The sequence below is a fragment of the Helicoverpa armigera genome, chromosome 24 (assembly GCF_030705265.1).
Source record: "Helicoverpa armigera isolate CAAS_96S chromosome 24, ASM3070526v1, whole genome shotgun sequence".
Taxonomy (NCBI): domain Eukaryota; kingdom Metazoa; phylum Arthropoda; class Insecta; order Lepidoptera; family Noctuidae; genus Helicoverpa; species Helicoverpa armigera.
In genome coordinates this window covers 7,415,566-7,436,823 of record NC_087143.1, presented here as the reverse complement: position 1 = coordinate 7,436,823, position 21,258 = coordinate 7,415,566, and the positions used below count along the sequence as shown (strand labels likewise).

Sequence of the window (21,258 nt, the reverse complement as noted above, 5' to 3'; positions counted from 1 at the left end):
TATGTATGTTCTTCCTGAGTATTTCTTGGACACCTATAACTCGTCAAACTATAGTTCTAGGCTGTCGTTACCATCCTTGACAGTCATTACGGGTAACATGATATACAGTCCACTAAGAGAGATTTACGAATTAAGAATCTCTCAAATCGGACACCTAGCTCTTAAACTGACCACATCCACCGCACCCTAACTGACACTAGCCCAATAAATTAAACTACCAACACAACACTACAGTCACAACTAGATAGATATCCTCTTCAACCAAGACCCATCGAAATCTCAACAATAATATTCCTATACATTTGATCCTCTTGCCTCAAGGGTCCTACACTGTCCTCTACTGAAGCATTCTTCATCTGACCGGCAACTTTAAGTGGGTTGAAGTGTCTCTTGTAAGCAAATAAACGACAAACAGTAGAATATGTGGTAAGGAATCTGTGGTTTATTGTCCTAGGTTGGCGGTTGTGTTTTATTATTTGTTCTTGAGAGGTGGGGTAAGGTTGGGGATCAAGCGGTTTTAATAGAGTATTTTCTTAAAAAAATACTAGCTGTATTTCAGGGTTGAAATCGCTTCTCAAAGTATTACTCCATATACTTAAATTAAATGAAGCCTTATGAGACCCACATGTAACGTGGTTTTCTGTTGTTTTTTTTTTATGGTTGCAGTAAATCCGAGAGTAATAGAGATCGTGGTGATCCAGAAAGAAAATGGTGGCCTAGAACACTATAGCAATAGCTTCTCAAGTATGTACGAGTGTGCGGGCTCGATTCGATCTGGTATGTAATTATAAAGAGTTATATGAGCTCCAGAGATTTTAGGGTAAACTGCTATAGGAGTTATTTGTAATTTCTCGCCTTCATGTAATAAAAAGTTTTACTTGATTATTGTACTTCTTCAAAACCTCTTACATTTTCAAACTTGGACCCGTAACATTTCTATGCCGCACAATTGACCTTCACTAGTCAGCCCAATAAAAAGGGGTTTATTGCTGAACTTGGTGGCACATAGTTTTTCTTATTCATTCTAAGAGTAACAGAAGGCATTTTGTATCATTTGAATAAGAAATAGAAAAGGCACCACAAGAATACAATGTTTATAAGTCTAGTTACAAATTCTTCCTTACATAAACAAACATGCAGTCTCATTTTTACTAGTTTCTAGCCCATTCATCATCTGCCTAGTCTTTTCCCAACTATGTTGGGGTCGGCTTCCAGTCTAACCGGATACAGCATACCAGTGTTTTACATGAGAACTTTGAACGACTAGTCTCAGAGAATGGAAAGTTTCGATATTTCCAGAATAACTTTATTTGATTTTGAATGCAGAGTTATACGAATTAGAAATTGCCTCGAATTAGTGATTGATTCAAATGCGCGAGAATTGGAGGCCCGGTAAGATTTAATATTTTCAAAGTTTATTTAGCTAGGCTGTACCTAAAGCTCTTTTAGGATGCGTCCTAAGTGACCAATTTGAATTGATTTCCTTTAAAATGAGCACTGGGCAGCTAGATCTAAAGAGCTAGGTTCATCTATTCTCTTTACGCTCGCGATTTACCCAGGTAGGACGCACCCTTACTTACTCTTCTAAATCAATACCAAGGAGGTAAAATACGAACGGTAACTGTTATTAAATATTTTTAACAATCCCATTTTACGGTGTAACACATAAAATGTTCGTCTGTCCGTCACTAAATTGCGTTTTGGCATAAATTCACTTGTTTATTATCGACATAAAGATGCCTCGTTTGAATTGTTCAAAGTTTTATTGGTATACCTGTTGGTTTGTATGGGTTTGTCTGAGAAAATTCAGATTTCTTTTCATTTTCGTCACCTGCCTTGATTTTTCTGGGTCTCAACGCCATGCTTTCAAAATTTTACGTGGAACGTCTGCCTAAACTGACCTTCTCAATCCAGTAACCCGGACAACCTAATACCCCTTAGTAAAACTTAACAGACTTTCTGGCTTCTGATTACACGTAACGACTGCGGAAGACGTTCAGATTCCAAAACAGAGGACCTCGTTATGACAAGATGGTCAACTAACCACGGACCACACCAATCGCACACTTCTTATGAGCGCTAAACCAGTGCAGATGTACCTAGCAACTATTATAGTACCTAATCTGATCTATCTGTACGAGATTACAATCTATCTATCTACATACCTCTATATTCTATAATATCCTTTCAGTAATTAATAAAATTTTCATTTCATTGATGTGTGAGAATGTACGGATGTACGTTTGGCATTCTTTCTCACAAAAACGGCTGTGTGATCTGGTTGAAATTTGGCATGTAGATAGGTGAACCCTAGATTAACACATAGGCTACTTTTTATCAACGCATCACGTGAGCGAAGCCGGGGGTGGAAGCTAGTACCTCTATAATAGGCTCCACTAACAAGACGGACAAACAAATTCAAACAACTTCCAACAAGAAAACAACAACCAATAAAGTATAAAATGTAGGTATTTAGGCTATATTTCAGCAGTTAAACATGGCTACTTGTTCAATAGCCCATTAAAGGGTTTACGAGTATTTTACAATTATTTCTAATTGTTCCCCTAAACTGTTAAGTACCGGTCTAAGTTTAAATTTGAATATAATTAATAAAATTGGTATTTGAAGCGGTTTTAAGGAGGTTTTCAAGGATCGTTACTTTAGCTCAATGGAGCGGGAAAGTGAAGCTATAGCTGTCACGGTCGGATGGGTGATCATTTAGATGACATGTTGAGGGGTCGGCGTGAATCGGTGATCAGCAGAGTTAAGCCTAATTATCTAGTTATGCTTAGACGAGTAGACACTTACTTATGACATCCGAGAGTTTACATATGAAAATGAGATCTCATAATCATCACCTTTTTAACTGCCAAATTGCAGGACTCAGATCTTTTCTCCAGTTCTCAAAATGTTAACAAATTACACGATACATAATCATCTGCCTAGCATTTTTCCAAATATATTGAGGTCAACTTCCAGTCTCAACCCAGTTACCCGGGCCACCTGAAATCCATTAGTAGGCATTTTAGTCTAAACGTATAAAAATAAATATTGTAATAGTATCATTTGTACGCGTTTAATTTCTACTTTGTAACAGTGCCATCTACCGGGATGATGTTGAATGAATGACCATTGACTTACACTGTTGAACGTTAGCCATAGTACATATTTTCTAAGTTAACTGCTAGATGGTGCTGTATACAAAAAATCATATATTTTCTTCGAGTAATTAATTTTTTTTATCTAAACTTATTACCTCTCTATTATAATTATTGTAGGTATTACCACTATACAGAATTAACACCATAGCAGTAAATGTACTAGCGAATATTTTTTGTAACTTTACACGAACAACAACGGACCCCTAACTTACTGTAACATTAATACACCAAGTTGTCGCTAGAGAGCAGCTTAGTAACTTGGAATTGAATCAACTTTAAATTCAGTTTTATTTTTCTAGATAACACCAATTAAGAACTGTTAAAATAAAATACATTACGATATGTTTTAAATGAATTCGTATTTTTAAATAAATTCCTTTGGTTGATGGTACAGGTTAATGATCCATGGCTACTCGATCAAGTAAACACCCTAATCAGTCAATTTCTTGAGCATTGGTGATCGACTAGAACTCTAGATGTTTAAAAAATAATACGCCAAAGTATCCAGATTAACTGTTTTATCAAACTAAACACTCCTTGTCTTTCCTTAGCACTGAAATGTGGATCACTCCAACTTTACATACGACCTCAGAAGGAGTAGAACTCCAAGGGAGGTACATACTTAGGTAGCTAAGTATTGGGAGTCGTGGAGACACATTCAAATATCTTTCTGTTGAAGACAACACTCAAGTTAATCACCTTTTAGTCCACGTTATATTATTATGTAGTAGGTATTCACGTGCTTCCTGATATTAATGTATTTGTTTAATTGATTGATTAAGTGGGATAAATGTAACTTATGAACTTATGAATTAATTCAAAGTAAACTGACTGATTAGCTTTAAAATTGGGAAACATAACTTTTACGACAGCTAGAAATGGACCCCAGTTCCTACTGGTTAAACTCATAAATAATGCCCAATTACATACCTATATTACTCACAGTTTTCTATTCTATGTTTCTTTTACGTAAATAAAAGCCGAAAAAATAAACCAGCATGCAGCGCCTGAATGCACAATACTGGTAATTAGGTACCTACCCAATTAAACAACTCTAAATACAAAATATTTAAACGACTACAACTTCTCTATTCCTCCCATATTCCGATCAGAGCCACAAAAGGCCTCCTCATTATGGCAGCCATATTGGTAGCTCGTTATCTTCCCAGTCGTATGCACGACTTTCGTACGAGATACGAAGAAATAAAGAGGTATTGTGAGCTTATGTTGCAGTGTGCAATGCGTTGACGGTAACGGGAATTCGATAGGTACTTGTTTAAGTTAGGGTTCCGTTTTTCAAAAGGTTGGGTATATAACGGGTTCTTGAAGAAGGTAGTGTAAGATTTTACGTGGATTGGCTTTTTCATTTAGATTGAAAGATTTCAGACATTTTTGGAAAGTCTGTGGGTGTTGTTTGAACATCTTTGGCACTCGTTGGGGTTTTTTAATTAGGGAAACAACCAGTCTTCCCAAGATAAAAAGTTATTTATTCAAAAAATAGGCTGAAAATCAGCACTTTAAGACGTAAAGGTGAAGTTTCCAAAAGACAGCCTCCAAAACGCCCGCCCTTCACCACCAAAGGGGAAATGGTGGAACAAACTCCCCAGCAATACAATTCTGTCTACGATTCCATACAAAATGCTAAAAGCATTGGTATGAAAAATCATAACATTGTATACAAAACAATAGAAATACCCTTACGTTACTATATCTGCAACTAGTTAGAAACTTACCTTTGAATACTTCTTCGAGGAAAACTATGAGTCTTGCACATTATGTAGGAAAAATTCTTCAGCAAGAAAACGTTTAATGCGAACATTAATATTCAAATGAAGTTTGTTTGTCCGTTTGTTTGTTTGTTTGTTGCATTCTGTGGGTGCAGCACGATAGACTTGCTAACTACTTGTAAAGTGCTTAAAGTTCCTATGTGCAGAGTGTGGTTGGGTAAACTAGGGGGTTGTACTAAAATAACACTGCCCCTAATTTTCTTTTTAAAACTTATCTTTGGCACTCATTCAATTGTAGGTACGTCTGATTAAAAATAATATACTCATAGTTAAAACTAAAAACACTGGACTAGAAGCCGACCCCAACATGGTTGGCTAGGAAGATGATGATGATGATGACATAAAACTTTAAAAAAATTAACGACTTTTCGGAGAATCCGTTAAAAATGAAATAAGTTTATTATTCCTAAAATTCAGTAGACACTAGACTGGAAGCCGAACCCAACATGGTTGGAAAAAGGCTGGATAAATGATGATGATGATGAGTTAAAACTAAAGAAATACTGACGAATTGAAAACCTTTTCGGAGAGTCCGTTAAAAATTAAATGAGTTTATTGTTCCTAAAATTCAATGAACTTTATGAAATGTTTTAAATGGGTCACAATCCTAATAAAATACAAGGTGTTGATTTGCATTTGTGCCATAGTTCAGGAGGAGGACATACAATACGTAAATAATCGATTGGAATTACAGTAGATGGGAAATAACTAATATGCACTGCTTTTTTTGTCATTGTAATGAAGTGGTATTTCCGAAGTAATCCAATTTTATGAATGAAATTTATGAGTGATCGTTGCGTATGCTTTGTGTTTGGGTTTGTGTGAGGGTGCAGCACGGTTTTAACGCCAGTAACATACGCGCCAAGTTTAAATAAGGCTAGATGACATATACGGAATTCCGAAAAAAAATTAAAGAAAAAAAATTACGTACCAATTTTTTTATTGATTTGGGTCGAGAATCATTAGCATAATTACCTCCTTGAATATGGCACGGATGCAAATCAACAGCTTGTATACTTTTACAATATTAAATATTGACACTATAAAGATTTTTTGCAAGAAGTCGATACTCTCAGTAATTTCCCAAGCTAGTTAATCACGAACTCAGTCCACGCGAAGTGCTAAACAAAAATAAAAGTAGATAAAACTTCATAATGACTACGACTTGTTACCTACTTACATTTAACTACAAAGAACTATCTATGACTACTACTATCGTAACATAACTGGAAAAGTCACTAACTCACTAAGCAGAACCTATCTGTCGGTGGTTTCACCCGCATCCTGTGGGAATTACTTCACGAGCCCGTATAAAAAGTAGCCTTTAACCTACTTGGATAAATCCATCTAACATTGGAAAGATTTTCTAAATTGGACCAGCAATTCCAAAGAATAGCGCGCTAAACCAACCAACCAAACAAACTCTTGAACATTATAATATTACTAGTATCTACGATACTCGCTCAACTATAGACAGAGAAGGAAAGATATATAAAAGAAAAAAAGTAATTATTTTCAAAATCTTTATTTAATACGAACTAAAACGATATTCTTCAAACAAAATATCCACAAGCTTCTGAGCAATGATAGAAACAGTTCCTTGAACGGTCGCACCAACTATTTCTGGCATCACACTCGCATCAGCTACCCTTAAGTTCTTCACTCCTAAAACTCTCAGCTTCGAGTCTACCACAGATCCCATGGCACAAGTACCAACATAGTTATGTAACGTTGTTGCCATTCCTAGGACATAGCATTTCCAGTAACTATCTGTTCCTGGCTTCAGACCCTTGCAAGATTCTAACTGAGGATCCACAAATTCTGCTTCAAGGCTCTTGTAATATGTGGTGTCTACAATCCGGTTGTAATGTTTCAAGTATTTGGCATGACGCTCAATATCTCTTGGGTTCGAATAATAATTAGGGGTGATTATTGGCTTATCTTCAGGATTAGTAGTATTAAGAAGAACTTCTCCACGAGATTCAGCATACAAAAGATGGTGAGTAACAAAATGCACCTGTCTGCCAGAAAGGGCCTTGTTGAAGTTATCACAAATTGAATTTTTGAAGCTGAATACAGAACTGCAAACTTGTAAAAAGAATCTTGGATCGACGATTAGACCGCTAAGGATTTGGTAGTCTGCACGTTTTTGACATTCGTGCATGGCTATGCGACCTTCCATTACAGCTACAGGGAACTCATGGGGATTAATTGGGGGTACAGAATCTGCTGTACCCATTTCGTACACCATAACATTTGTGGGATTATCTTGGAAATTTTGTCCTACTGGCAGATTGGAAATAACTTTGATTTTCTTGCTTTCTAAATGTTGTTTTGGTCCTATACCAGAAAGCATAAGCAATTGAGGTGACTTTATAGCTCCGGCAGAAATAATGATTTCTCTTCTCGCATGAATTGTTATTTTCTTCTTATCGTGTGTAAGAACTTGCACTGCTACAGCGCGTTTGTTTCCATCAAAGATTATTTTCGTAGCTACAGAGTTGTACATGACCTTCAAATTCGGGTTATCCTTTTCAGGACTTAGAAATGCGTAAGCAGTACTTTGTCTGACACCCTGACCTATAGTGAAGTATGCATTGGTATACCCAAGTGGGTTCATTCCGTTGATATCATTCAGGACTTTGTGTCCCATTTCTCTGTATGCTTGGAAGAATCCATCGTTTAGGCTTTTATGGTATTTCTTAATACGCATTTTGCCTTCAGTACCATGGAAGAAGACATCAGGTGAATTGAGAATTGTTGGGTCAGTGACCTTTTCCGTTCTTTTGATGAGTGGGCAAAGGTTTTTCATGGTCCAGGAGCTGTCATTAGTAAGAGTGGCCCATTTGTTATAGTCTTCAGGGTTTCCAATGCCGTAGATCATGTAGTCTACTTGAGAGGAACCACCGAGTACCTTTCCTTGTTGTAATGTTGAGTGAGATGATGTTGTGAAGTTCCAGTCGAATTTTGAGTTCTTTAGTAGTGGAAATAGGCCTGGTTGCTGAAAGCAGAATGAAAACAATTTTATACTTAGAAATAGTGTTCCTATTAGTCAAGTTTTTTCTGGTAATTTCAGGGTAAGTAGAAGTCATGAAGAAGGTATTAAAAAATTATCGAGGGCCAAACTTAAAATGTGTTCATAAAGATATTTACAATACATATTTACAATAAATATCAAAAACTATCCTAGTAAAACAAACAAATATTGAAATATTGAAATAAAGATTGGAATAAAATTAGTTACCGTAGTTTCAAATTCGCCCATACCACCGGCTTCAATGACAATAACGCTGACGTTCTTTTGTTTTACCAAATAACTTGCGATCAAACTTCCAGCAGTGCCACCACCAACGATTATGAAATCAGCATAGGTCCCATCTGTAAAAATAAATGAATGTTGATTAACTGTTTTTCAAATGTGAACCGTGGATTATATGCATCTTATCCAGGATAGCAAATATCTATTTGCCAAACTGTATTACCTACGGTTGGTTCTGATGTTCTGCCGTTTAAAGTTATAAATAGACCAACAAACAAGTCACATTTGTATTTATCAAAATTTTTTACACTATCACTTTAGTAGGTACCTAAACCAATATTAAAATTATAGTTGCCTGAACAGTCCATTTATCTATTCGGAACAAAGCAAAAACGAATATAAAATAAAATATTCATTGGTTTATGACCAATAGAAAGAGGGATCCATATCTAAGATATCTAGATATAACGGTGAGGTTAGGGTCAGTTCACACCGAGACGCGACGCGACGCGACGATACTCAAAGAGGCCAATGATTTCGCGCTGCGCCGCGCGGCGTTGCGAGACGCATCGCAACGCCGCGAGGCGCATCTTTTAAAAAACCCCCGACCCAAAAAAAGTACGCAATAATTATGACAAAAGGTTAAAAACGCTAAACCCTATAAAAAGCAAAAAATAACTTTTAACACTACGTTAACTAAATTTTGTCGTGTCGGGGGACCGCTCTAATTCATTACTTTAGATACGTGATTTTTTTTTAAACGAATGTTGTAATTAGGTAGGTATCATTTGATTTATGTAAGTATTTATGAAGGTAAAAAGCGGTCCCCCGACACGTCAAAATTTAGTTAACGTAGTGTTAAAAGTTATTTTTGCTTTTATAGGGTTTAGCGTTTTAACCTTTCATAATTATATTTTTTGGGTCGGGGTTTTTAAATTTATAATTTAATTTTATTTCATTCTTTTTAAAGGAGCTCCTTAATTTTTCCTTCTTTCATTTAATTTATTTTATCTTAAGATGGGGTCGCTATATGCGATCTCGGCCAAAGGAAGCTGTTTAACAATCCTCATGACAAACTGGCTCTGGGAGAATTGCACAGATTGAGAAACAATAAAGATTAACCTTTGGACATTCTAGATTTTCAGCAAAAATATAAATCGGTTTATCCGTTTCATTCCGGCATTTCAGGGTTTCATCCGCCACATCCTATTTCCAGCATCAGATTCTCGTCAATCAGAAACATGAAGAGAACTCGTCAAGACAAATTCAACGAGCCCAAACTCGATTGGTTTACTAAAAGGCAGTTCAGGGTTACGTCTCCTACCTTCGTGGCCTAACAGCAGACCAGCTCAGTGGTACCAAAAGACATTAGTGTTTCAAATTTCAGATCCCCCATATACTTGCAAGTAAACTGAGCGTGTAACATTCCTATCACATCTAGCAAACGAGCTGATGACCTTGAAGACCTGAACCGATTTCCACCAAACATAGCTAAGAACACTCCCGACTAACATACCTTTTAAACAAAAAAAACCGCATTACAATCGGATCATCCGTTTGGGAGCTACGATGCCACATACACACACACACACACACACACACACACACACACACACACACACACACACACAGACACGTCAAACTTATAACACCCCGTCGTTTTTGCGTCGGGGGTTAAAAATCGTAGCAGGACGACGCCTCGCTGCGCAGCGAGGCGCCGCGAGGCGCAGCGGAACGCATCTACAAGCCGCGGGCGCCGCGCCAAATACTTCTGTGTGATGTCTTCTTTTTAATTTTATTTTTGTACACTTCATCCTCTTCCTCTTCTGCAAGAAGTCCGATTATAACAAGATCCCAGTCTATCATTATATTTTCAATTGAGCACTCGACCGAACTGCATCAATTCTAAATGAATTCTGGACGGAAATAGAAGAGAAGTCGCCACAGCGGCCTCAGGCTGCACCTCGCGACGCCGCGCTGCGCCGCGCGAGGCGCAGCACCGCTCTTGCACGTCGCTCGTCCGGCGATGCACAGCTACGTCACGATACGTCGCGCTACGCCGCGAGGCGCCGCGCGGCGCCGCGAGGCGCAGCGCTGCGTGGTGCAACGTAATCTGAATTCTCACAATGTAATGTGTATCTTTTCGTGTAGTGAATAAAGTATATTCTGAGTCGCTCTGTGAAAAATGTGCGCGCAGCGTCGCGCCGCGTCGCGTCTCGGTGTGAACTGACCCTAAATCGCTAATAGTGGGTATATATATAAATATATACAATAAAGTAAAGATTACGGTTAAAATTACCTACCTTGTACAGTAACTTCTGGTGGCCACAGATATGTTGTCAGCTGAAGAAATGTCAACAGCTTCAAGATATTCTGTGCTTTCGCTATGTTAGCTAAAATTGTTGCTGTATCCATTTTTATTCAAAAAGGATAGAGCATCAATGTGTGAACTCTGAAACAAAAAATGGAGTTTTAGACTTCGAGAAAATTAAGGAGCGATCACAGTCTTCAAAGTTCAGGTTTCTTCAAAGACGTTTTCCTTCAAAGACGTTTTCGTTTGCTTAGTCATTGGTGTTCAAGATATACTTAGAAAGTACATAATTATAATTTACAAATGTCGCGTTGGTACTTGCCTGTGCTGGAATCGAACCCAGACACTCGCAGGTACTTCACCACTAGACTACCCACTTAACCACCCAGCCTCTAAACTCAGTTTATTAAGTTTAATATTTATTAAGTTAATTACACAATATATACGTGGTATAATTGGTTAGAATAGTTTTAACAACTGAAGGCTTACCTTTCCCAACTTAGAATGAAGATTCCTAAAAAAACATCCACTTAATATAGGAAAATTCAGTTCTAATTTTATACAAAAAGAAAAGAAAAAAACAATTTTCAAGTTGAAGGTAATTTAAATATTAATTAGTTTCTCGTAGATAACGATGTAAGGCTATGTACACACTAAAGTTTACGCCTTTACAATATATCAACTTGAAGGAAAGAAATCAGCCAATTGCGCAGGACATATTATAGTGCACAAGCATTTGCTTGGACACAAGTGCACTCATTATTTCTTCACTCGCATAACCCGATGGGACGGCAATCCGACACGACCGAAGAGAGATCAGGTGCAAGACCGATATTTACGTGATCTCTGATGCACGGGTGTATCAATCACCAACTTCTAGACTTCGGGCTGTTTTGTGACAGTTTTTTATAGGTACCTACGTTTTTTAAGTTTGGGTTAGAGACTAATAGACCAACAAGTAGGTACTTACTTAACTATTAAGGTTAAGCTAGATGGAAATAGCTAATTTGATGAAATCGTTTTTTTGTGTAACAATGTGTATATAGGCGTACGTACATTAATTTAAATTATCTCTAGAGACAAACAAGTGAAAAATACTTCCGATAAACCTATAGACGTCAGAATTTTACGGAAAATTTAGTTTATTTGCGATTAAAACAGAAGGGACAATGACTTTAGTGTTATCTTAGTTCATTAAAGTACTATGAGTCATATGACGATGTTTCGTGAAATGGCTCAGTAATTGGTTTCTATGCTGATAGTTGAAGATTCGATTCCATTTACAGCCTTCGATATATATGAACCGATCTACTTATCCTTACTATTATATATTGACCAGAAGAGTTTGTTTGTTTGAGTGTGCTAATTACTGCTGGACCGCTTAAAAAAATATCAGTGGTTTACAGCAAATGTATCACTTAAGGCTTTAGGGTAATTGTTCTCCAGAAACCGAAGTAGCTAAACTTGCTAGCTAGTACTTTTTTTATTATAAAAAGCCTAGACAATAAGAAGTCTAGCAAAATCAACACTAGTCGTTTTTAATAAGTGATTTTCGTAAAATTTTCAGTACATCATTTCCCTTTTTTGTGTCAGACACAAATACGACAGTTAACTCGCCAGTATAAATCCTCAGAAGACCTCGAGATTTTAACGTTTCCAGTTAAGTTAAAAAATAGACCCATAAAAATATAAATGGGTCGCGCAGATTTCTTACAAGAGATGTTTTACATGTTGCTGGAATAAGAGAAAGTTTGTTCAGAAGAAATATACGCATTGTAGGTGTACCTGTATTAATATTATAAAGCTGGAGAGTTTGTTTGCTTGGCTGAACAACATTATGTCGGGAACCACGATAACTTTAAAATGTCAGTGTTGTGTTGTATGTTTACTGAGGAAGGCTACAGGCTTCTTTTTATCGTGAACTTATTTATCAAGTAAATAACTGAGATTTATTAAGCATGCATTAGCAGGAATAAAGATCAGAAACATACATTGGGTGAATTTAGAAGGGGATGAGTAAGGTAGGTTCGGCACTACTCGTTGGAGACATAGGTAAAAAAAGAACATTACAATATAGAAAGGAAATAACTAAAATATCTAAAAAAACCGGCCAAGTGCGTGTCGGACTCGCGCACGAAGGGTTCCGTACCATTATTTATAAAACGGACAAAAATCACGTTTGTTGTATAGGAGCCCCCAAAATATGTACTTATTTAATTCTAGTTTTTTTGTTAAAGCGGCAACAGAAATACATCATCTGTGAAAATTTCAGCTCTCTAACTATCACGGTTCATGAGATACAACCTGGTGACAGACGGACGGACAGAGGAGCGAAAACAATAGGGTCCCTTTGGGTGCGGAACCCTAAAAACTATGCAGATTGATTTAGTAGGTAGTTACTTTAAAAAATCTTATTTAAAATCCAATCAAATTAAAGCTTTATCTTTTTTTTTATAATGTCGGGACACCTTTTCACACACGGTCGGTTAGCCCCATGGTAAGTTATTAATTAACTTGTGTTATGGGTGCTAACACAACTGATAAACTACATATAGCTACATACATATATACATATTTAATTTTTGTTTATCTAGACAGTTTAATATTGTTATACCTAAACCTAAGCACATAATATCCTAAAAATCCATATTACCGTAAGGTAGACTACAAAGACGACCCATCCATCTTACCACCGACCTAAATTCCATATAAGCCTCACTTTAAATTCTTTTATTTTCCTCTCAGTCCCGGATTGCAACACACCTTCGGACAAGACTCAAAAGGCTATATTTTTTGCTCGTAAACCATTTACATATATTGGTTTGAGTTATTTGGCTGTTTTCTTGTTTCTTTAAAAAGGTTATTGGTTAACTAGATTTTTCCCTGCAGTTCCATCTGCATCCCGAGGGTTACTTCCCTGATCCGTACGAAAAGTAGCCTATATTCTTTATCATCTTTGTCAATATTCTCTATTCAGAATTTAAAATGGTTCAGTCGTTTTGATGTGCAAGCCGGATCGACAAATAGAAATATCGCTTTTTCAATCTATATCGCTTTGATGAATCGATTATGGACATAATGACAGTAATATTATAACTTAGTGAATACCAGATTAGATTGACTCTAATTTCTACCTCTTTAATTCCTCCTCTTTAATTATAACACTCGACCAAAGATAAGAGCCAAAATTTTACTTTTTATTTTATTTTAGGAATAAGAAGTCTATTTCCCAAAAAGTTGTATACGGTCTAAGAACTATCATAAATATCAGTTTTTTGCTAAAATTTCTTGCAAATTAGCATAGTTATGCCATTGTCCTCTTTGTGACTAAAGAAAGACAGTCCTTAGAAACGATTGTTGTTTTTGTAGGTTGAAGAATTTTGTGTTAGATGGTTTCTAAGAAACATATCTGCCTATGTATAGCAAACTTATACACACTTATAGCAAACTTAAAATAGGTAGAAATAAAACACTAATTTTAGCTCGAGTTTCCCTAATCCTCAGGATAGAGACAGGTGAAATCCCGAGGATTCCCGTAGGTACCAAACATCTGAATCGGTCAATCGCCATGAAAGTATACCAAACGAATTAAACTACTTTTACAGTGATTAAAATGATTGAAATGAAGTACCTACCTACGTTCATTAGGGTGAAAAAACAAATGAAGTAGACACCTTTTTTTTTCTTTTTTTTAACGACGTCAAAAATCATCAAATGACCCTTCCCGCTGTGGGTTAGCAGCGGTGAGGGAGTGTCAGACTCTTACTGACTAAAAGCCATCGTGTTCCGTCGTAGGCCTTTTATGTAGCAGGGCCGCGGTAACTCTTTCGAACAATCCCGCAGCCCCGATGAAGTAGACACCTAAACTTCTCATTTTGTTGACATGAAATTAAACAACAGCTCAAAATCAACAGCTGTCCGTAACACTTAACCAGCAATATCTCAGTAAGTTTAACTGAAAATAATTTACCATTTAACTGTAAAGTCTTGAATGAAGAGCCAATAATATCCCGTTCAGTTAATCTAGATCTATGTGAAGTGTTTGGTGCACGCTATCTGACTGAATTGTAGAATTTAATATTCATACTTCTTCCTATTTTTTTAAGATTAAGATAGTTGTTATCAAGTTTAATCCTAGTTGATTTGTGACAAATATAAAAACTAACTCATGGAACCAAATAAGTGTGAAATAGGCATGGAATGTTTAAATAACAGGTAGGATCAACGATTAAGATCAGAGGTTAAGCAACAGCTGGCGCCGTCGATTCATGGATAGGTGACCATCTTATCATGACAAATTATTCCGTATTCCAATTGATAGGGCCGTGGGTCCCGGCTGCGTTTCAAACATCTTTGGCAGTCGGATAGTCAGAAGCCAGAATGACCGACAAAAAAAATTACCGTAAGGTTTCCCGGTTAACTGGGTTGATGAGGTCAGAAACCTAATCACTCCATGTAAGTCACTAGTACTCGGCTGCATCCAGTTAGACTGGAAACCAACCCCAACATAGTTCGAAAAAAGCTAGACAGACAACGTTTTTTTTTATCTAATCTACAGCCAAAGGAATTCCTAATCACCATTTACATTTACCATGGAACTAAAAACCACAGACTTCCCTCCAGAAACATAATACTTTGCCATCTTTATTTAATGATTATACCATTAAAATAAAGACAGTTCTAATTGCGGATTGCAACTTGATCGCGTGACAAAATACACGGTCGAGTCCAATGTCATGGTTTTAACACGAAAAGGCTATGAATATGAATTATTTTGTATCAAGGTTGGGTGTGGTAGATAGGTAGATATTTTTAGGAGGAGCTACAGTATTTTTTATAGGTACCCTTATGGGGGGATTCCATCAAAATGGATCGCGCACATTCAATATTTTTCCAGTTTTTTTTTATTGTATCGCAAAATGACCCCAAGCATAGACAAAAGCACATTTCTTGGATACATATAGTTATCGGCACGAATCTTGACCTCTGACCTTTACCTACGTAATTTATTGGGTCCCTTTTGTGGTATGAAGTGAGGCGCGGAGGCGGGCTAAAGCGGTGATTGGCCCGCAGCGCTTCGCGTCATAGCCGTCACTCGGGATTGGTTCTTTGCTAATAAATCACTTAGGCTCGGAGGTTTGGGATGATGTATATGGTATTTTTTCATTCATTTTAAACACTCACTATATGTATAATATTCCTATTATAAAATGAATTCAGGTACTATACCTACCTAGAAAGTACACATAGCGTGAGGGATATTAACATTAAAATTAACGCGTTTCATGTGAAAACCTAATTAGTCGACGACATCTAATCTACTAAGTTATGATTTGTTTTCTAAATGTCATGGTGGTAGGTTATGGTAGTTTTCCATTGATATTTCCATTAAAGCTAGAACTTTCATGGGCTTTCATTACTAATCTTTGTTGGAGTTAGGAATATTTCATGGCTAAGTACTTAACTATTTCTTTTTAGTCCGTATAGTGAGGTCTGGATAGGTATGTATAGGTACATATTTGAAAGTTTTTTAGTTAAGCTGTTAAAAGACAAAAAGTTTGATACAATTTTAAACAACTGCAAAAAAGGGAAGTCTTATTACTTCAAATTAAACTTAACGTCATATTCATTAATTCTTCAAACAATGATACTAACTCAAGGGTATTTTTTAAAGACCAGAAATTAATACAAACATTCATATTCATGAACTTATACACTCTTCTATATCCCAGACTCCGGGCTTCATTGTGTACGGCTCTCAAAACTCACAAAAGGATTTTGCCCCAAGCCAGGAATCGAACCCGAGAACCCCATGCACTACAGTCGAGCTAAGTACGATTGCGAATAGTAGGCCAACGAGGTAATTAGACAATTTTTACAAACTTATTAAAACAAACTAGGCACCAATTATGGCAAAGTTATTAAAATTCATCGCGACAGCTGAAAACTATTTTCTAGTCTAACTCAGAAACTAAATTAATCTCGCACATTACAGTTTGAAACTAGATCGAAACTTTATAATAGCGTTGAACGGATAAAGTTTATATTTACTCTAAACTAAGAGCATTTAACTAACTGGAGCCACCATAAGCATTAATATGCGAATAAGTCTGCCAATTTAGGGGGCGAGGCCACGCAACAAATAGTGATAGCTCACTCATGCACTTTCGACCACATCGTTACGCACGCACACGAGAAAGTTGACAAACACAAGCATAAACTCGACACACTTGTACATAGAACGAGTGTACATACATACCTCTCACGTACCTTTATTTTTTGTGGGAAATCATCAAATGACCCCTCGTGCTGAGGATGCAGCGTGAAGGAGTGTCAGACTCTTACTGACTAAAACCCACCATGTTCCTTCTTATGCCCTTTATGTACCAGAGCCGCGGTAACTCTTTCGAACACTCCCGCAGCCTGCTCCCTCGAACTTTTGACAGCGAAGGCATGACAAGACCGTATCCAGTTGTTCAAATAGTCTAAGATTGAATTTTGATGTTAATTAGGAAATTCCGTGTGGAACTGCGATTAGCTAAACATTTCGTACGCAAACTTTTTGAGCTAAATTTAGATTTTTCGTTGAAGAATTTTTGGCTGTGCAAATAGTAGAAGTTAGGATTGTGATTAAATTCGTGAGTATAATGAATGCCTACATTTATAAATAGGTATTTGAGGTAAAGCTGATATTAACAGTCATCATCTGCCTAGCGTTTTCCCAACTACATTATGTTGGGGTCGCCCTCTAGTCTAACCGGGTAAAGCTGAGTACCAGTGTTTTATGTTGAGAGAGAGAAAGATTGCTAAACAGTCAACTTACCAGTACCTACATATGTTTTCTTCAGTGTTTGCTTACCTACTAATCTCCTTACATAATTAATTTAAGATCGGGATTAAGTTGTAAAATAGTTTTGGAGGTCTAGGAGTCATTTTGAAAGTTATTTGCACTTACTCAGAAAACTAAAAGTCAGACAACTACTTACCAAGGGATATCGGGTTGCCCAGATAATGTTGAGGAGGTAAGATAGGCAGCCGCTTAGGGTTAGACTGGAAGCCGTCCTTAACCAGTTGGGAAAATTATGACTTTGCGTAGGACTGAAAATAATGAAGTGTTCCATTCATAAATAGACTTTAAGGTTAATTTTTAAATGGAACCCTTCTGAATACAATTGTTACATAGGCATTACATAACAAAGATCTAATTTTGAAATATTAAAGTCATGATGATTACAAAGGTCTATAATGTATAATAAATTGCATTATCCCCTAAAAATAAACCCCTTTTGCCTTAAATGTCAAGGTGAAGGCAAGAAAAGGTTACGAATATTGGTAAAGAAATGATAGTCTATTTTTGGTTCTATACAAGAAGAGTCATTAGTCAGCCTGTCTTTCTTTCGTACTCTATCATTCAACTTAATTTATTTACACGTGCCAAAGTTTCTGTACAATATACAAATAATATACAATCATCAAACTGCCACCACAAAATAAATACTGCAATCTTTCCTTAATAGATTTTCAATTATTTATTTTTTAACATCTGTGGCAGTGGTTAAGGATAGTAAAAAGCAGAAAGTCTGATTACTAGACTTACCAAGGGCTATCGGATTGCCCATGCAGATATTTGGATAAGGAGATCAGATATGTGTAAAACATTGATAGTCAATTGTTTTCGGTCTGACTGGAAAAAGCTAGGCATATGGTTGTCTGAACTAGAGCGAATAGCAGGAACCTACTGAACATTTATTTTACCTACAAACTACGAAACTATAAATAATACTAACATATTTTTATCATAGTTCTAACATATTCGTGTCAACGCTAGTTTTTTTCAGAATCAAGGGCGCACCTTTTTACCAAATATACGACTGTGATGTCCATTCCAAATTTAACCTTAAACTCATGAAGATAAGGTTGTATGAAAATGAAAATCTAAGTTGGTTTTCTGAAGGGATGGTATCACTATGTGTGATTTAGTGCGTCTGAATATATTTATAGGAGGCGTTATGGCTGTAGTTTTGCTATGAAAATAGTATGGAAATCAGTAACCTAGTTTGATATTTATGCTAATATATGTTTTGGCTATGAAAAATAAAATAAAAACTTTTAAATACAGATTTTTCGTATGAATTCTTCGTGCTACTATACTACGACGGAATATACGAATAATTTCACCAACTGCCTAGCCTTTTCCCGACCGCATATTAAGGGTCGGCTTCCAGTCTAATTGGATGCAGCTGAGTACCAGTACTTTTACATATAGTGACTGCTTATCTGTCCTCCTCAACCCGGCAGTTACCCAGGCAATCCGTTATCCCTGGGTCAGACTAATCAAATAAATCTTAAACATTAGAATAATATCGTTATCTGCCTAACATTTTCTTAGCTATGTTTGGGTCGGCTTTCAGTATAACTACCAGTGTTTGCACTTTATCCGTTTACGGGAATTTGTTCCTCCTAAACGTGGGTGTACCCACAAGAAACAGCTAGTCCACAATATTTGCCAAACACCAACAATGGTTTAGGTAATAGCATCTCCACACCTCATTTTAACTACCCTGGTTAATGGCGTTACATTCGCACATAAAAGTACTCGTACACTGCAAACTTTTAGTCGGCCGACAGATTGTTCGGGCTCATAAATCAGTATGAAGATGAATGTTAGTACGCTCATAATAACGATCAGATATTTGTGCGGTATCAGACCGGCTAAAATCTTTGACAAGATATTCTTGATAAGAAACAACTATCTTTCTGATTACGGTGTGATCTTTGTAATGTGCGTATGCACACCTTCATACTGACCTATGAGCTTGAACAAACTATCGCACAAGTCAAAGCCAGTTTTTTTTTTTCAAATAGGCTTATGAAAGCTCTTTCAAAACGTCAAACTAGTGGCAAGGTTCCAAAGAGTTGGTCTTATGGGTAAGACCCGGCAAGAAACTCCACCTAGAAACAAAACCGGCAGAAAATCTTAAAAAAAAAAAACAAATATTTACAATAGTTTTCTAGCTGTTTCTTAGAAAGTTGTACAATGCAAGTTAGGTATTAATAAATTATACAAAATAATTTTAGGACTACTAAAAGTTTGCGGTGTGTACTCTAAAGGTGACATAATTATCTAAATGTTTGACCAGGTCATGGCATTGGCTAATGGGGTTGGTGACAAGTTTTTTATGGGTTTGTGATGTCATGTTTACAACTGTGTGGTGGAGAAATGAAAAAGTTCTATGATTTACTGTCACGAATGTCTATTTTGAATGGGTCGGTGATGTAATCATAAAACATCACTAGATCCTACTAGAAAATTACACATTTTCACTGAAAACTGTAGATAAACTGAAAACGAAACAAAAAAGCCAGGAATTGAAATTGGGGCCCAGCAGGGCTGAAGCCTGCGACGGAACACGACGGTTTTTAGTCAGTAGGGGTCTGACACTCCCTCACCGCTGCTTACCCACAGCGGGAGGGGTCATCTGATGATTTTTGACCTCGTTAAAAAAAAAGTCTACAGCTTTGCGCCTGAAACTACTAAACCGCAGTCAAGCAGTTTCAAATCAAAGCAAGAAGTATCTTATTAATTAGTTTAGATTTTTATGTTTTTTATTTTTATTTTACTTTTTCTATACATAAACATAGAAGAAATATAAAAAGGTCTGTTGAGTCTCTAGAAAAATCCAAATCCAATTTTAATTGAATTTCAAAATAAAGGATTGAAATTCTCAAAATTCGTAACTAAACACACATTTTCTCTAGTAATAAGAAGATGCGTACACTTCAAACCTCTTTTGTCATGGCTAAAGTATCACTACACACCTAAAAAACTGAAAAGCGAAAACTTATTCTTTCTAAAACAAAGGTTCTCGCGCAAAAATAAACGTTCGACTGGAAACATCGGCGCGGTTACTAATTAGCAGACACTTTTAAAGGAATACCATAGACCTATCAATAGTTTTAATTTGGAAATTGTTTTTTTGAATTGTCAGTTTTAACCACCACACAAAAAGAGGGGTGTTATAACTTTGACCACTATGTCTGTTTGTTCCACCGTAGCTCTTAAACTAATGAACTGATTGCGATTTTGGAAGAATTTTCCATCACATTGCTTCAAGTGGGAACAACACAGCTAGATATGTATATGTATGTGTAGAATTGAACTATTAACTTGAAACCAATTGAAGGAGAAAAAGAGAGTAGAGCTTATTTTTAACCGACTTCCCAAAAAATTGGTTCTCAATTTGGATGTTTTTCCTTTTGAGTAGTGTGAAGTCACTAGTAGTCAACTTCGGAACGACAAAATTATATGACAAGAACCAATATAACAATTCTACCCTTACTAAACAGGATAAGTCATACCTATGACATCATATTCAAAGAATGCTTTTTTTACCATATAAAACTTGCAGATAGCTAAAATAAATTAACTCTCTGTGCCTTCCAAGTGTAAGACACACTCATATTATCGTTTTACTTTTAGTTTCTAAGAAGTGTTAGCATATGCGCTCGCGCATGTAAGGCGGGGATGCACTGGGCTTTCAGAATTTTAATAAAGTCCTATTTATAAAACTTCAATACACAAATGCGGATAGGTATTAGGCACACGACAAAAACAACGTTAGAGTGATTGACGAAATAAATAAGACCAAAAGATACCCAATACACTTTTAGCCTCGATTTTTCAATTACTTTCGTAACTAAGGATAAAAGCTAGCAATTTAGGAGCGAAAGGATTTGGAT

The 21,258-nt window shown here is 36.5% G+C and overlaps 1 protein-coding gene across 1 annotated transcript; it reads right to left on the bottom strand.

Moving 5' to 3' along the window:
- Nucleotides 1–6,457: 6,457 nt before the first annotated feature.
- On the bottom strand, nt 6,458–10,656 carry LOC110371157 (ecdysone oxidase). Its single transcript, XM_064041320.1, has 3 exons — nt 10,511–10,656; nt 8,193–8,326; nt 6,458–7,949 (listed from the first exon to the last, which is right to left on the bottom strand). Exons 1-3 carry the CDS (start codon nt 10,620–10,622, stop codon nt 6,477–6,479), a joined length of 1,719 nt encoding a protein of 572 aa, XP_063897390.1. The 5' UTR covers nt 10,623–10,656; the 3' UTR covers nt 6,458–6,476.
- Nucleotides 10,657–21,258: the final 10,602 nt, after the last annotated feature.